At 40.7% G+C, this 17,662-nt stretch overlaps 2 protein-coding genes across 2 annotated transcripts in view; both read right to left on the reverse strand.

Moving 5' to 3' along the window:
* LOC309693974 (immunoglobulin lambda-1 light chain-like) overlaps nt 1-17,662 on the reverse strand; it is a 255,987-nt gene that overhangs the window by 89,307 nt on the left and 149,018 nt on the right. The window lies entirely within an intron of this gene.
* On the reverse strand, nt 252-1,731 carry LOC309693631 (uncharacterized protein). Its single transcript, XM_082513053.1, has 3 exons — nt 1,294-1,731; nt 1,087-1,161; nt 252-733 (listed from the first exon to the last, which is right to left on the reverse strand). The coding sequence occupies exons 1-3, from the start codon at nt 1,643-1,645 to the stop codon at nt 585-587; spliced, it is 576 nt and encodes a 191-aa protein (XP_082369179.1). The 5' UTR covers nt 1,646-1,731; the 3' UTR covers nt 252-584.

The following is a 17,662-nucleotide window of genomic DNA, read 5'->3' on the forward strand; positions in this document are numbered from 1 at the left end:
AAAGTTCATTTGTCAGCTGTGAGTTGAGGATTTGAGCTGTTTCTCTCACAGGTGAAGAACACAGATCCTTCCTGGAATCATTCTTGAAGCAGAGTTCCTGCTTGTAACTGTCATTGTGTTATTAAAGTGAAAGCCACAGCTAACGGTGTGGAGGCTGCAGAGCAGAAACCCACACAGCCCGTCTGCTGCAGGAGAGCAAGTTTGGATACAGTCAGTTTGTGCTTCACTCACACGGGTTGTTGTTGATCACACAATGAAAGTAGAATCAAACTCTTCATCTTCAAATCTTTATTGTTCACACAAACACAACTACACTGTTTGACATTTGAAAATCAAAGTGAAAACTTGTGATAAAAATATTCCTGATGGTTTTTGTTACTACAATAAAAGTCACAATAAGCACAAAAAGAATTCTAACTCAGAGCAACAATACATGTAAAGATGTATTTATTTCAGACGATCTTCTAACTGTTGAAGAAAAAGGCAAAATAAGCTCAACACATCATAACTAACATTTGTGATCAAAGTGATGAATGAGATGAATTGATGAGATGTGATGGTGAGAAAAGGCGAGCAGGAAACAGTCAGTCAGCATGTGTGCAGTTGGTGGACGCTCCCTTGTTTGTGAGCATCATCAGCAGAGAGAGTCCACAGCAGTACACCAGACTCTTCACTATCAGCACTGTGTACAGCAGGCAGAGCAGCTTCACCCTGCACTGAGACTGGAAGGACACTGAAGGACAGACAGACACAAAGAGACAGACAGACAGTCGGGTTATTCCTCTCAGATCAAGGAGAAAAAGTCCAAATAGAAACAGTCACAGCTTCTTCTTCAAGTGGATGAATTGATGTAGTGTTTGTGTCCACTTGGGGGCAGAAGAACTCCACAAGCAGCTAACAAACTGATCTCTGACATATTATGGTCTGTCTGCTGTTTGGTGCTGAGCAGCTAGTGTACAGTGGCTTTATCAGAGCTTGTTGGATGAAGATTTGATCAATTAGTGCAACTTTAAGAGCCTAAACTTGTTCCAGCTGCCTCATTGGACATTGGAGCTGTCCATGCAGAGAGGCAGCAGGTGATCTTACAGTCAGCTGGCTGCAGAGCTGGCAGGTCTGCTGGCTCTCTCTCTGGAGGACAGGAGGCTGCTGGAGCTGGAAGCTCTGAAACAGAAAAGGAGTCAAATGTTTGGAGCTGCAGTGAGAAATGTCAGTCCTCTGCTGCTCTGCTCTCTTTGACAGCATCTCCACATGAAGCTGAATCACTGCTGAACACAGTCACCAAGCCTTCATTACCTTGTTGTGTTCGGGCCTCCACTGTGCCCCCCTCGTGCTTCACCCAGCAGCTGTATTTATATGTGTCAGAATGGCTCCCATCAAGCATCCTGATGGCAATGGTGCGTCCCGCCTCTCTGAGCTCCAGCTGCTCTCCCTCAGCAGGGGGCAGCTCCTCCGCTTCTCCGCCGTTCTTCTTCTGTCTTTTCCAGGAGAACTGGACCAGAGGAGGAAACATGGCTGAGGCCACACACAGCAGGGAGCTGTTCCCCTCCAGGTGGGCTCTGGATGCTGCTGGGTACACGCTCACCACGGGCTTCACTACCTGCTCATCTGAAGTTTGACAGCAGCAACAAGCAGCACAGACACACATTCACACAGTCAGCAGCAGCTTCCAGCACTGCACTGCATTCAGTCTGATCCTGGAAACTACATGGACTCTGATCACTAAACTACTCATCAGCACAAAGTTCACTACAGTCATAGTTCATTTGTTATCTGCATCATGCAAATGAAAATGAAAATGTAATCAATAGATTTTACAAAATCATTTTTAGTGTTTTTCTTGATACAGATTCTATTTAAGAACATAAATATCCTGTAATCACTAATAAAAGAGACGATTTTCAGCGATTCAATGATTTTGTTTGGATGAAAGTTTTAATTTTAATTCATTTTTTTCTCTTTTTCCTCAGAGCACTTTAGGGATAAACAAACTATAGATACTGTTTGGTGTTTTGTGGACATACTTCTAGCTGAAACACAGCTGGAATTAAGGTGTTTTGAATTGAAATAGAAATATGAGCTCAGGGGAAAATGATAGACACTAGAATATGATGTTGACCTGCACTGTATGACACATTATTGCCCTTTATATAAAACAGCTTGTGGATATTTCAAGTCATCAACATTATGAGTCGAACATTGTTTGTGATATTTTGTGTGGGACAACAAAGTGATTTTTTTCATGCCCACATGTTTTGGCTTTGTGTGGGTTTTTAATAGGTTATGACATTCAGACAGTAGCACGAGATAATGTGTTAATACAAGTGAGTCGGACCCACTGATGCTGATAAACAAAGACTGAAAAGTCTGTTTTTCCAAGATGGAACATTTTAGAAATTTAAATGAATAAAAATGAGAGCCGCTGAAGGCCCCGAGCACTTGATCTTTTACTGCGTGCCTGCGGTAAAAGAAATGTAAAAAACACCCCAAAACCTGGGGGAGTGCTTTGCTCTTTGTTATATCTGTTTTTTGAGTTGTTACTGAAGTTTGTAGTGTGTGTTTGTGTCATGTTTTCACCACAGAGATGTAAATGTAGTTTAGAGAATAAAATAAGGCCTTCAGTCTGCACTCCCCACTTGCCCCGGGGGCGGTCTTTAATCTGGGAGCTTGAGGGCTCCTGTGTACGGCCGGGCGATATGAGGAAAATCTAATATCACAATATTTTTTGGCTATATCACAATACACGATATATATCACGGTATGTTTCAATAAGCTCCAATAACAAGTTTTAGTTTCAACCATATCATGTCTAACATTGGTACACTCATTCACATCAACCATTTTTTGCTTTGAATACAGAAATATCTGAATGAATTGAACATTTTTATTATAACCACTTTTAACCATCAGTTGCTCACTGAGGTTTTTCACCAATGTCAACACCTGACAGTAAACTCTCTCTGTGGTCGACACTAACAAACACAAACTATAGCAACAAAAGTGGTCCTCAAGGTAGACGACACAAACGAAAACAACTGAAATTACAAAGGTGCTCGTTTGTGCTTATAACATGTAAAATTGTAAAAAAAAAAAAAGAAAAGAAAAAAAAAAGAAAAAAGAAAAAACCTCTTCTGACCTCAAATTACAGAAATAGAAGTCTAGACAGTGACTATAAAACCGACTGACGTAGAACAGTCACAGATATCACAGCTCGTTTATTTAATGTTTCCTTTGGTGTGCGGGGAGACGTTAAACACGTTAATGTTTACAATTGTTTTCATTAGCAGTAGATGACTCTGGTAGAATAAAAACACTTATGGTGCCAGTGCGCCAGATAGAAAATGTTTCCGATTGGGAGGGACGGGATTAATGATGCATTCACAGCGTGTGGGAGAAAAAAAACCCTCACATTGAATTACATGCATGCAGTAAGGGTAACAGGGTGTAGGCCCCTGTGCTCAGAACAAAAAGGCATGAGTGGAAAATGGATGAGAATCTATCTATCTATCTATCTATCTATCTAGAGAGAAACTACATTTATAGTTCTTCATCAATATTTGGGATCACTTGAAAAATTCAGTGTGAAAACTGATGAAATTAGTATGAACAGGAAAATTAGCAAATAAACTGGACATACTGACATTATCAGAGTTAGAAATAATGAATTTAATGGAAATGATGAATGTGTTCTTCCAACTTTGCATCTCCCATAAATTGAATTAGCTTGTTGGATTTTCAAAGAAATCGAACCATAAATGTCGATAAATTAAGTTATATGTAATGATGAGAAATGACACAGAAAAAATATTGAACCTGCAAAGAAAGAGATTTACAAAAAGCTATGGAAAGTCATGCCACCAGCTGAAAATCTGGAAATGCTGGAAATGAATATCAACTGTTTCAGTCCCAACTGATGGCCAGTAAAATGTGTCCTTGCCAAAGTGTTACGCATGAAACATCTAATGGGTAAAAGCAATGAGCTCGCTAAAGAATGAACTACTGTCACAACTACCTCTGTGACACAAAATATCAGATGTGAGTGAAGCATCAGACAGACCTACACATGATTAACTTTGCCTTTTCACTTTAATAACACAATGACAAATACAAGCATGAGCTCTGCTTAAAGAATGATTCTCTGAGTTCATCACCTGAGAAACAGCTCACATAGGAAAAGCTTAATGGGCAGAAAAGTTTGTTGACAAAAATCAGGCCCCATCTTATCTTAATGACCTTGTAGTACCATATCACCCTGTTAGAGCACTTCGCTCTCACACTGCAGGCCTACTTCTTGTTCCTCGAGTATTTAAAAGCAGAATGGGAGGCAACTTTTCCAGGTGGTTCCCCCGTGAGTTTGTGTCTGCTGACGGCTGTTGTGATGAAATGAAAACTTTCCCGTGAGGCTATGCGTGCCGCGCACTAATACTCAATTACTCTATGTTATCGTGTTTTACTTACACTTTTAAGTTGTAGTTGCTGACAATAAAAAATATTGATTTGAATAATTAATGATTTTAGTCCAAGATACTGATAAGTATAGATACCTATTTCTCAAATATTTAGATTCAATTTCAAACAAAAATATTAAGTATATGCAAAAAAGGTGTTCTGTGAACCAAATACTGATTTTTTCGTCTGCAATAAATGTAAATAAATACCTTAATTTCACACAAACACACAAGTTGAAATTCTAGACATTTATTTTAATTGATCAAACTCAAATAATTACTAAAAGGATATTCATAGATTTTATCAGGCTCATCTAACTTATATTCATCTCTTGTGTTCTGGGGGCCTCTGGATGTCTGGAGTTTTGATCTCCTCCATACCTGCTTGATACCATAGAGGACGGGGCTGTGGCTCCCCACACTCTCTAGCAGATCATTACATGGAGAAACCTTTGGAATGCAAGCATGCTGATCCACACAGGTATGCACACATGGGTATTCACAGACGCGGACTAAAGCTTTCTTGGCTGCTGCCTCAAAGCACATTGTGCGCTGTCTATCTTGCGTGCTGCACAATATCGTTTATTATTTAGTAACTATTGATATCTATGACTAGCTAGTTTATTGTGATGGTGCTTTTTTTTTTTTATTATTATGTTGCTCTTTGTTGTTTGCTGTCTCCCCTGTTTTTTTTTGTTTTTCTTTCTCTCCATACAGGTGACCCAGGAGTTGTTTTTTTTTTGTTTGTTTTTTTCTCTCTCTTCCCCCCCCTTCTCACCGTCTCTTCTCCCCTTTGGTTTTCTTTCTTCCTCTCCCCCTCTTTCTTTCATTCTTTCCCCCTGTCCTATTAAAAAAAAAAAAAAAAAAAAAAAAAAAGATGACAAAGGATGAACTGAAGCTCCGCCATCACGTGATGTCACATGCTGCTGTTTGTGATGTCACTTCAAAAAAAAAAAAAAAAAAAAAAAAAAAACTTATATTCATCGTGATATTTACTAAGCCTCTGAATTACTTTTTAGACTGTGAACAACTCCCCCGAACTAATATCAAAGCAGTTATTAGTTCCAGTCCACATGAAGCAGCCTGTGCTGGTTTCTGCTGGCAGGAATCAACATCTCACATTTGTTCTCTATAAGAGGAGCACAGTTATACACACCAGAACAACTTGACCAAACTTATATTAAAGCAGTTATTTATCAGATTTATCGTGAACTCATCACAGCAACGTTTTGTCTTTAATCTTGTCAATCATTAAACATGCTGGCAGCTCTGTGCTGCTGTTAGAGGAAAATGGACTATGTAAGCAAATATCAGCTGTTACACTGGGACAATTAGCCACGCCCACGTCTGCCCGTTACCAGGTCACCTGACTCCTGTTTGCTTACATAAAGTAGGTTGTTGGACTCCCTGAAAAATAAATACAGAACGAAACACTTTGAGAGAAGGAGACAAAAAGGAGATTCAGTAAGTTCACCGTTATCGTTCCTGAATGTTCTCATCGAGTTTAGTTTTGTATTTATATACAATGTTGACATTTGTTTGTTTTACATGCAAATATTTATAAAATGATTTAAACTGTTAACAGTTACATGTTTTATGCTTTTCTAAACATATACAGCTTCTCCTCTGGGATCAAACACATGACGCGTTTATAACCAGAACTTTTACTAACAGGAAAATTTTAACTTTAACATTTTAATGACCGAACAATCACAGTGTGGATGAACATGTGTTGGCAGTTTCTAGCATAATCACAGCTGACAGTGTTATATGATAGTTTCTGTGTGTTTGGTTTTACAGAAAGAAACGGCCGCTTTGACCAGTATCCGCATTATTTCAACATCTGTGTCCCAAATTATAATCAGAAAATTTAAAACTTCTCTGAAGTATAAAGACTTTTTGTGTTAAACATTTTGACAAAAATGTGACAAAAATGTTTCTGCCACAAAATTATTGATAGAGAAAATATTGAAATAAATGCAGCAGTGATTTAAAAAGACTTAAATAACCTGATGCTTATGTACTTGTGATCATCATGTGAAAGTCAGGTTTGGTGTATTGTGTAATTCTGTGATTACCACATTTCTGGCATCGTGACAGCTCTGCTCTCTCCACCTGCACAGAGAGTGAGACACCTGATGGTATGCTGAGTGTGATCAATGAGAGAACAGAGTCCAAAATTTACACAAACGAAAGAAATATATAGTCAGAATCAAAATCACTGATTTCCATTTCACTCTTTGAGGTCACAAAGATGCTCTGAGATCTTCTTCCACAGCCTAACACAACCATTCCTTTCCCCAGGCCATCACTGACCACCACGAAACTGGTCATGTTTGTGCCTCCAGACTCCTTCATGTCTGTCACGTTTCCTCAGTATAGACCTGAGTACCCTCAGAAACATGCCTCAGTAGTTTCAGTAGGTGGAGGTCACTTTGTAGGGCTCTGGCAACGCTCCTCCTCTTCCTCCCTGCAGAAAACCTGTGGAGCTTGAATCTGCTGCAGATACTGTCTCATGCCATCAGCAGAGAAGAGGACAATAACAAAAAGTAAACCAGAGAAAAGTCAGGAGGAGGGATAAGAGCAGAGTGTTACCACTATGGGGCTTTGCCTTGCTCTTGTCTTCTCAGGATACATGTTGTTGCCCTAATTTGCACCAATGCAGCTGAAATGGATTCATAGTGGTTTATGTCTCTGAACTGATGCTTGCCTCAGTGTCCTGACACATGCTCAGTCACAGAGGGAAGGAAAGCCCGGAAAGTTGATTCTTTGCACGTTGATGTTGCATTTTCAGTCTCTAAGGCTGAAGAAGTCACATAGGTAAGTTAAATGTTTCTCCCACTGAAAACACAACATACAGAATAGAAGTTAGAACAGAATCAACTCTCTGGCTCCTCCATTAATGTTCTGAGCAGCCTGTGTGCAGAGATGTGGTAAGTTTGATTGCTGATGTCTGTGTACCTCTCTTCTGTATGTGTTTGCTGTCTCAGGTGTTTGTCTTTGACCTTGACATATTGGGACGTGGCCAGCAGGAGACTGAGCAGAAACAGTTTGTAACATGGTGTGTAATATTCACCGGGCAGGGTCCCCTCGCCCCCGAGGGGGGCTGCTGGTCCTGTTTTCACTCAGCTGCATGCTGTTCTCGTCTCTGGCAGAGAGTAAGTGCCCTCATTTACACCTTATCATCATCCAATAAAACACTGAGCTTCATGAGTATTTTGACACAAAGTGCATTTTATGCTGTAATTAGTGCAGTGATCAGTGGCTCACCTGCAGCAGATTTCAAGGAGCTCTGTTCATTTAAAGGAATGATATAGATATTTAATGTTCAACTTATTGCACTAATTTGTTGCACTTTGACTGATTACATGAAGAGAACAAACCTTCATGCCGTGGAGTGTGTAGAACAGACTCACACTGCACAGCAGAAAGCGCTCCATTAGACTTTTACTTTTGTGGTACCTCTGGGTGTCGGGGACAGCCAGGCAGCACCGCCCAGTGGGGACGGGGTTGGGGACCTCACCTATACTGCTGTCATAGGGTCACTGTAATATAATTAAGAGCCAATCCCCTCCTGTTTCCCACCTGACTATGGGAACTGCTCCATCCTTTAAAGCATGTATTGTGTTGTCTTTTGTGGTGTCTAAGATGTCAGGTCATACATTTAAAAGGATTTCCTGAACTTCTTTAGACTAAAAAGATGTTGATTTAGGTTTTTTAAAACCTACTTAGAACCCAAACACTGGGCAAAAACATAGAGTGCAGTACAGAAAAATAGTCTGATGCGAGCTGTTCTATTGAATGTACAAGTTCAACAAAAACAGGGAGTTCACCTGAAGCTCGTTCGTTCATAATGTAAATTTGAAACGCCAATTATTCCCCAATTTGTGTCCAAATCATGTTTGACAAACAGTTCCATATTTAGATGTGCTTATACTTTATTTCCATACTTTCTTTGATCAATGTGTCCATATACAGGATGTTGTTTGTTTGGAGACAAACTCTATGGGCTCAAAATGTGGTCATAAATATGTTGTACTTGTAAATCAGGATTTGTATGTGTAAAACAGATTTGTGTGTGGACTTAGCCAAAAAAAACCCCCTGCAAGTTACAAGTACAAATTTTGACCCTATTTTTCTTCCTTTCATCTGATTGGTCAATGTCATGTCAATCACAAATGTAACAATCCAATCAGAGAACAGATGGGTTTGGCTGTCGGAGGGGCGCTTTTTTTGAACTGCAGGTCCTTGAAGGGTAGCAGCTGGGTCCCCTAACTTCCAGTAGCTGTTGAAAGGATAAAGTTGTGGTACATCAGTGGTTAGAAACACCATTATTACTTTAGGATTAGTTTAACACAAAGTCAGGGCTGACCCGGGACCATGGCTGTGAGTCACAGTGTGCAGCATAAAAGTCCTTTCACATCAGACGCAGGATGTGCTGCTAATGCTAACTGCTAACTAAAAGCAAAGGATCCAGAATTTGTTGCTGCTGAGCTCTGTGGGTTTTTGCAGCAGCTCTACCTGTGGTCCCCACATGCTTCAAAAGATCCACCATCATCCCTGTGCCCAAGAACAGCAAACCCTCATCCCTGAACGACTACCGGCCAGTTGCACTGACCTCGGTAGTAATGAAGGTGTTTGAGAGGCTGCTGAAGAACATCATCTCCTCCTCCATCCCAGACACCACAGATCCGCTGCAGTTCGCCTACAGATCCAACAGATCCACAGAGGATGCCATCGCCCACGTCCTCCACACCACTCTCAGCCACGTGGACAAGAAACAGGGTAACTATGTGCAAATGCTGTTTGTTGATTACAGTTCAGCGTTTAACACAATAGTGCCCTGCAGACTGTTCACAAAGCTGAGGGATCTGGGACTTAACAGCCGTCTGTGTGCATGGGTGTTGGACTTCCTCACTGGCAGAACTCAGGTGGTGAGGGTGGGCAGGTGTGTCTCTAACAGCATCACCATCAACACAGGAGCACCTCAGGGATGTGTCCTCTCGCCACTGCTCTACTCCCTCTACACTTCAGACTGTGTGGCCACCCACGGCTCCAACACCATTGTGAAGTTTGCTGACGACACAGTGGTGTTGGGTGCCATCTCCAACAACGATGAGGCGGCCTACATGGATGAAGTGAAGAATCTGGCATCATGGTGCCAGGACAACCACCTCCAGCTGAACGTCGGCAAGACCAAGGAGCTGGTGGTGGACTTCAGAAGGAGTCAGCACAGAGACTACAAGCCCATTATCATCAATGGAGCTCCAGTGGAGAGGGTGCAGTCCTTCAAGTATCTTGGTGTCCACATCTCCTCAGACCTGACATGGGCTGCCCATATTCAGGTCCAGACCAAAAAGGCTAGGCAGCGCCTGTATCACCTACGACAACTGAGGAAGTTCAGGGTCTCTCCAAAGATCCTCAGGATTTTCTATACAGGCGCTGTGGAGAGCATCCTCACACAGAACATGACATCGTGGTTCGGGAACAGCTGTGTGAAGGACCAAAAAGCTCTCCAGAGAGTGATCCGTACAGCAGAGCGCTGCTGCAGGATTGCTCTCCCCCCGCTTCAGGACACCTACACCAGGAGATGCTGGACTAGAGCAGATACTGAAGGACCCGTCCCATCCTGGCAACAAACTGTTCCAACTTCTGCAATCTGGTAGAAGGTTCCGCATCATCCGGGCAAGGACAGAGAGACTCAAGAGGAGCTTCTATCCCCAAGCCATCCGTGCCCTAAACACACACACCCGCCCTCTCACATCATCTATAATTGACTGAGACAGGACTCTTCCAGACACTAAACCAAGGCACAATGTACATTTCAATTCCTTTAATTTTAAATATGTTTATATTGTCTATCCTGTAAAATAGTCAGATGTCTATTCATATTAATGTACAGAATTCACCACATTCACCCAATGTATATACTATATATATATATATATATATAATGTTTTTCCTCTACCCCCCCATTTTTTGCACATGCTGAGGAGCGTGTCAGGCTACATTTCACTGTGTGTTATACTTGTATAACTATGTATGTGACAAATAAAGAACCTTGAACCTTGAACCTGTACTAGATGCACCTGCTCCTTGTCTTTTCTATCTCTGACTTTATGTCCTCTACAAGAGTTTCTGTTTTTTTTTGCTAGTTCTTCAAATGTTCAATAAAAACATGTATGCTAATTGATAACGAAGAAAGCTTTTTAATGAAGACTGTCATTTCCAAAACACTGTCCCCCCCCCGCGGCCCGCAGCGCTGTTGAAAAGGCTCTGGAGGTCCCTGTAAGCACGTGAACCTGTGACACAACAATCACCAAACTCGGACGACCACAGACTGTTTTCCTTCGTGGTGATGAAGGAAAACGCTGGGTTGGCATGTAAAAGGGCATTTATTCCCTTCAAGGACCTGCAGTTCAAAAAAGCGCCCCTCGACAGCCAAACCCATCTGTTCTCTGATTGGATTGTTACATTTGTGATTGACATTGACCAATCAGATGAAAGGAAGAAAAATAGGGTCAAAATTTGTACTTGTAATTTGCAGGGGTTTTTTTTGGCTAAGTCCACACACAAATCTGTTTTACGCACACACAAATTTTTTTTACACATACAAAACCGGTTTACAAGTACAAAATATTTATGACCACATTTTGAGCCCATAAAACTCCAGAACAACTTCACTGCGACCTTTGACCTCACGCTGTGTCATTCTGCTCTTCTACGGTCACATGTCACACATGCTCTGTGTGTGTCAGAGGGACCTGTGTGACCTGCATTTGGATGGTGCTTCAAGTTTTAAAATATCAACATTCATTCATTGTTTTTTCAATAATCATTTAATTTATGGATAAAATCAAACAGCTCAGCATTTTATTTAATAAAGACACATAATGGATGTATGTGCATACACGAGTTGTCTTTGTGCTCGTATAAGTCAGCTCTCAGTTAAATGTAGTGATGTAGAAATATTTGTCTTTGAGATCAAAACTTAAATTAATATGAAATAGAAATAATTTCACCTTGATTGTTTCCTGTTAAATTTCACTGCTGTAGTTTTTTAAATTAAATACATTTAATTTAATAATACAATAAATGATATTTTAAGGACAATCGGCTGCCCTCTCCTCAAACTGAAAGACCTACACAGTTCCCGCTGCCTCAAAAGAGCCCATAACATCATAAAGGACACCTCACACCCTGGACACTCCATGTTCGAACTGCTGCCTTCAGGTAAACGGTATAGAACAACACACACAAGGACTAACAGACTCAAACACAGTTTCTACCCAATTGCAATATCATGTCTCAATGCTACTAAAAGTAGATGACTCTCATTGCCCCTGTTGTCATTTGTGCCCCTGATGTTGGAATGCTTCTAGACATGTTTTGTTGGATGCGCTAACAAATTGACTGAGTGATTGATTGTTTGAGTGATATATCAACTAGGTCATATGTTGAGTGTCTGTATGGGGCCTTAGGCGTGGATTGCTTGGGTGTATTTACCGTATGAGAATACTGTATTTTATATGTATTTCTATCTTTTATATCCTTTCTATTATAGTTTTTAAGTATTTATCTTTCGTGATCTTGCACTGACCGGAGACATCTTTCAATTTCATTGTACTTGTGACAATGACAATAAAGAATATTCATTCATTTTGGACAAACATTTACATTATAATACCGAAGTTTGTTGGTCGTTTGTCTCATGAAGTATATTAGCGCACTGTTTACTAGCTAATCTTAAAATGACTGTCTGTCGGCCTCAGATACATCAAATACCAGTGGGAAATCAAAGGAAATGAAAAATAAGATCAAATTAAGATTTTCTCCTTCATTTCTATCAAACAATGCAGTTTTAAATGTTTCTAGTTGATGATGTGTTGCTAGGCACACTGGGCAGCGCATTATGGGCTAGATTGTCCGATTTCACAGCCTCTCACTTCTGGCCTTCGTGGTCTTCCAAGGACCCGGTCTATACACCGGCAGACCCTGAACTGGCACCAAAACATACAAAGGACCGCACTGAGACTCGTTGAGGAGAAGAAGACGGTTCATTAGTGTTATGAGGAGAAAAGGTTCAAAGTAATGTGTATATTAATCACATGATTCATATAATGCACATATACATGCTTGCTATTAGCCATTTACTGTTAGTTTGTCATGTCCAGGTCTGGTCCGTCAGGTTATTGTGTCCCCAGAAACACTTCAGTTTTTGTTCCTGTGTTTGTTTTGTTTTGTTTTCTTTTTCAGTCTGGCTTTTAACTTGCAGAAAAGCCAAGGTAAGCCTCTGGCTGAAGCTCAGTGTAAGCATTTAAGGTAAAAGCTTTCAAAATGAACTTAGTTAGAGAGCTCTGCAGCAGAGCACTCACTCAAACATTCTACACTGTCCTGGTTTCAGCATTGCTACAGGACAACAGGAGCATCACAGACAATGAATCACAGACTGTGTTGTCATGTGCACAGTCATGATGTCCTGTAAAACTCTAAAGAGCTGGAGGTGTCTCTGAGATAGTACAGCATTATAACATAGTAGTGGCCTTTTCCTAATTTTGGGAGATGCTCAGTCAGTTACCTGATCACACAAAATTGTGTTTCATCGTTATACAAAACATTTTTAATGTTAAAAAGTTTAATGTTAAACTTTGTTTTGGTTTAAACACTGTGTCAAAACAAAGACAAGAATGTGACACTAACACACAGACCGGACGTGTGTCTCATGACTGAGCTGCAGGTGAAGCAGCAGCGCTTCTCTGGGTTTTCTCAGGTGTCCTGTGTGTGGAGAATAGTGACACCCACAGACAAGGTCTCCCATCACTCTGAATCTCCATGTCAGTAACTTATTTGTCCTGTCACGTGTGTGAATGGGTGGATGACTGGATATGTAAAGCGCTTTGGGGTCCTTAGGGACTAGTAAAGCGCTATATAAATACAGGCCATTTACCATTTACTATTTACGTCATCTTCATCAGGCCCTCCAAGTTTCATCACATTTCCTGTGAATCAGACGGGCATCTCGGGTGGAGTTGCTTCATTTGTGTGCCAGGCCAGAGGAGAGCCAAAACCCAGAATCACCTGGTTCAAGATAGCCAAGAAGGTCAGCAGCCAGCGATTTGAGGTGGGTGCTGATGCATGACTTTTACATTGCTAAGCATAAAAACGAATTCACAGAGCCCCCACAGTGAATCACGCTGTTTGTTTATTTATTATAAACATTTATTTAATTACTTTGACATAAGAAAGACAAAGCTCTGTGTAGTCTGCAAGGACGACTGGATTTTATTGAAATCTTGTAATGAAGCGAACGTTGTCTAAAAGAAAAAGAAGCCTTGAAAAATAACTCTCCTCCTGTTTACTGTGGCTCTTCTAGGTGATTGAATTTGATGGAGGTTTGGGGTCGGTGCTGCGGATCCAGCCGCTGCACGTATACAGAGATGCAGCCATTTACAAGTGCATCGCCAGTAATAGTGCAGGCGAGGTCAACGTCAGTGCCAGCCTTGAAGTGCTGGAAGGTAAAAATGGATCCTGTTTTTTTTTTTTTTTAAGGTTTTAGGATTTTTTAAGATTTTATACTTTTTTTCCCCCCAAAAGCAAATATTCATTCCTGCAACAGCTCCCTAATCTGTGGACACCTGGTATTAGAAGTGTCACAAAGGAGCTGATATATCCTAATGTAACAATATAAATGAAAACCTAATGATTATGGTTTCCACTGACATCAATGAAATACAGTGATTGTCAGATTCAATGAAGACCAAATGTTTTAAATAAAATTTCATTTTATTTACTTACATTTATGTTTACAGGTCACATTGAGACTCAATGCATCATTTACAAGAGAGACCTATTTCAGACAAACATATTACAATTACAGATTTACAGATGCAGATTTCCATGGTGGTTTTCTCACATTTAATAAGGAGAATAGCAGGAGAATTTCTTTCAGAAGACATTTTTAAAAATGTCTTCTATAAAATATAAGAAATACTAGAACCCCCCAAACAAACAAACAAACACCAGAAAAAAACAGGAGAGTGCCAGAGTTTAAAGAGGGACTAAAAGAGTAGAATATCAGTTCAGGGTCAGTGTTTTAGGGAAAAAAACGTGAATCATAAATTTTGGTTTAAGTTCTGTATTCTGTTGTTCTGTTACGTTGGTTACCATAAGATGGCTTATTGGTTAGTTACTGTACTGTAAGCCTAAGGCAGCTTTTTAAGCATCAGAGGCAGACTGAAATGATCCTTCTTCTGTCTAAACTTCAGACTCCTTGTGTTGTTAATAACTCACCATTATCATCAGTTACAAACACAATTCTACTTTCCAACCTCATCACAAAGAGCAGCAGATCTAAAGTATCACTCTTTGGTATCTTCTGCTCTTGCACTAATTTTGTGGCATCTGAAATATATTTGCTGCCTTTGTCTTTACCAGCTCAACATATTTGCTGCAGTCAGCTCCTCTCACTACAGTTTATCGACTTGTGATCACAACAGTGATTATCAGTCTGTCTGTGGTGCTCTCAGGGTCTGTGGTTGTACTAAACCTGCCTTTTGCAATTTTTCAGAGAACAACATCCCCCATGGCTTTCCCTCCATTGATTTGGGCCCCGAGCTTAAAGTTGTTGAAAAAAGCAGAACTGCCACAATGCTGTGCTCTGCCAGTGGAAATCCAGACCCAGAGATCTCATGGTTCAAGGACATGCTTCCTGTGAATATCAGCAGCAGCGACGGGCGCCTCAAACAGCTTCGCTCAGGTAGACTTTAAAATGATCTGATTTAATATCTCTAAGGTTTTAATTTGCGTGGCATACTGAGAATGTTGCAAAGCAGCTTTCACATCTTTGTTCCCGTACCATTTCTTTTATTCACTTTCACCATTAAAGGCATGAATGTTTTATTTAAGTTCACTTTGATTATTTGCATGAATTCTTTTTGTGAATTTTATTGGTCAAATCAGGACAGCTGCCACTTTAAAAGTAACGCGGATGTTGGAATAACGTTTCCCGCAGTCTTTGACAGCGATGACTGCGTCTGTAACCTTACAGATATACAGATAAAGACATTTTCACCTGATGGAAAAGATTCAAGCTGGAAGTTGATCAGGCTTTTGTGCCACCAATGCAGTTCAAGTTTCCACAGTTATAAGCAGCATTTTCAGACATTGTTTGATTCATTCATGAGTTCAACTGATGTCATTATGTCATCCAGAGATTGAGATTCATTCACCTTCATAGAAACTTTATACAATCTAGAAAACAGACAGCATAAACAGCGTACTGTCAGTGTACAGGATGAAATCAGCCAACTCATGAAACATCTGCTGACATCTGGTTGAATTCAGCTGTGTACGTCCACAGCAGCAGGTCAGCTGCACACTAAGAAAATCTACTGGACCTCTCAATCGAATGACTGAGTTATGATTCTTTTCCCCACGCTGAGCCACTACAGCTGATTCTAGGTTTCCCCCACCTGCTGAATCCACTTTAACCTCTTCCCGAATCATTTTCCTGTTTATAGTCACAGCCCACTGTACAATGGAGGCAACAGAAGATAGAGATATACATTTTTCTTCTTTTTCTGCAGATTCAAGCCGAGTATAATTAGAATTAAAAGAAGTTAGACAAAAATTTGTGTTCCCATATTCTAATATTATTTTATTATTATGTTAATATAGCACAAGGTTCAGTTAGCTTTGCACAAAAATAGAAACGTCCTCCAACAGAGCCACCATCCAGAGTGTACTAACCTATTGCATATGCATGTGGTACACTAGCTGCACAGTGGCTCAGAGGAAATCAGTCCAAGGGATCATTAATAGCGCGCAAAGGATCACTGGCTGCCCTCTCGCCACGCTGGAAGATCTACACAACACCCGCTGTCTTAAAAAAACTCAGATCAATATAATAGATACCTCACACCCTACTTTGCCCTCGTGGAAACGGGACAGAGCAATCAGTGCAAGGACAAATAGACTCAAACACAGCTTTTTCCAACCACAATAACACGTCTGAATGCTGTTACTAAAAAATGTCCATCACGCCATTCTTGAAATGATCTATGCACTGACTGAGGCATGTGTGTGTGGAGGTGTATGTGAATGTTTGCTCATACTATTCTTATTAGGGATTTATTTATTGATTTTTAATCAGTTTTATTGTTTTTATTTATATTTTCATATTTCTATGGATCATGCACTGATTGGGGACCACTTTTAATTTCTTTGTACCTGCAACAACGACGATAAAGACATTCTGATTCAAAGAGATAGTTTTTACTTTATTACTTTGAGTACATCTCAGAGCCTGCACCTTTACTAGAGTAAAGAAGTTGAACCAGTACTTTACTGGAGTAGTTTTTAAAAGTAGTATTTGTACTTCTACTTAAGTAAAGAATGTCTGTATTTTTGGTCTAAGGAGCTTGGAAAGAAAAGCGTCTGGACTTCTTTAAGTTGCTTGAAGATGTTTCCCCTCTCATCCGAGAAGCTTCTTCAGTTCTAAGGTCAAATGATGGGGAGTCCCAGATTTAAACCCAGTGGGAGTTTCCCCCCACAGAGGGACAAAAGGACCCAATGATGATCCTCTACCTAATCACATGAGCCAAGGTGTGAAAATGGGTGTGGGTCACAGTCAGCCAGGGTTTCGGGTGAGCTCATTGTGAAACCTGGCCCCACCTTATCATGTGATTTCCTGAGGTCAGATGGCCCAGGATGTGAGTGGGTTTTAAGGCGTCTGGAGAGGGATCTCAAAACTGGATTATAGATGGCAGACAGTTGGTGTCGTAAGCCCCGCCTCTGTTCAAAGATGGTCGCTCACAGTGGACATAGATGCTTCTTTCACTCCTCTTTCAAACCATCTGTCCTCTCTGTCCAAAATGTGAACATTGGCATCCTCGAAAGAGTGACCTTTGTCCTTAAGATGCAGATGGACTGCTGAGTCTTGTCCTGTGGAGGTGGCTCTTCTATGTTGTGCCATGTGCTTGTGAAGTGGCTGTTTGGTCTCTCCGATGTAGAGGTCTGAGCATTCCTCGCTGCAATGTACAGCATACACCACATTGTTAAGTTTGTGTTTTGGCGTTTTGTCTTTCGGGTGAACCAGTTTTTGTCTGAGCGTGTTGCTGGATCTGAAGTACACTGGGATGTCATGCTTGAAGAAAACTCTCCTGAGTTTTTCTGATACACCGGCTACATAGGGGATGACAATGTTGTTGCGTCTGTCC

The sequence above is a fragment of the Aulonocara stuartgranti genome (assembly GCF_965226115.1).
Source record: "Aulonocara stuartgranti genome assembly, chromosome: 18".
NCBI lineage: Eukaryota > Metazoa > Chordata > Actinopteri > Cichliformes > Cichlidae > Aulonocara > Aulonocara stuartgranti.

Coding starts and splice junctions, on each gene's coding strand:
- LOC309693631 (XM_082513053.1), bottom strand. CDS start 1,645: ATGTGTGTCTGTGCTGCTTGTTGCTGCTGTCAAACTTCAGATGAGCAG. Junction 1,162..1,293: donor GGAGGCCCGAACACAACAAG/GTAATGAAGGCT, acceptor TTTCTGTTTCAG/AGCTTCCAGCTCCAGCAGCC. Junction 734..1,086: donor AGCTCTGCAGCCAGCTGACT/GTAAGATCACCT, acceptor TCTGTCCTTCAG/TGTCCTTCCAGTCTCAGTGC.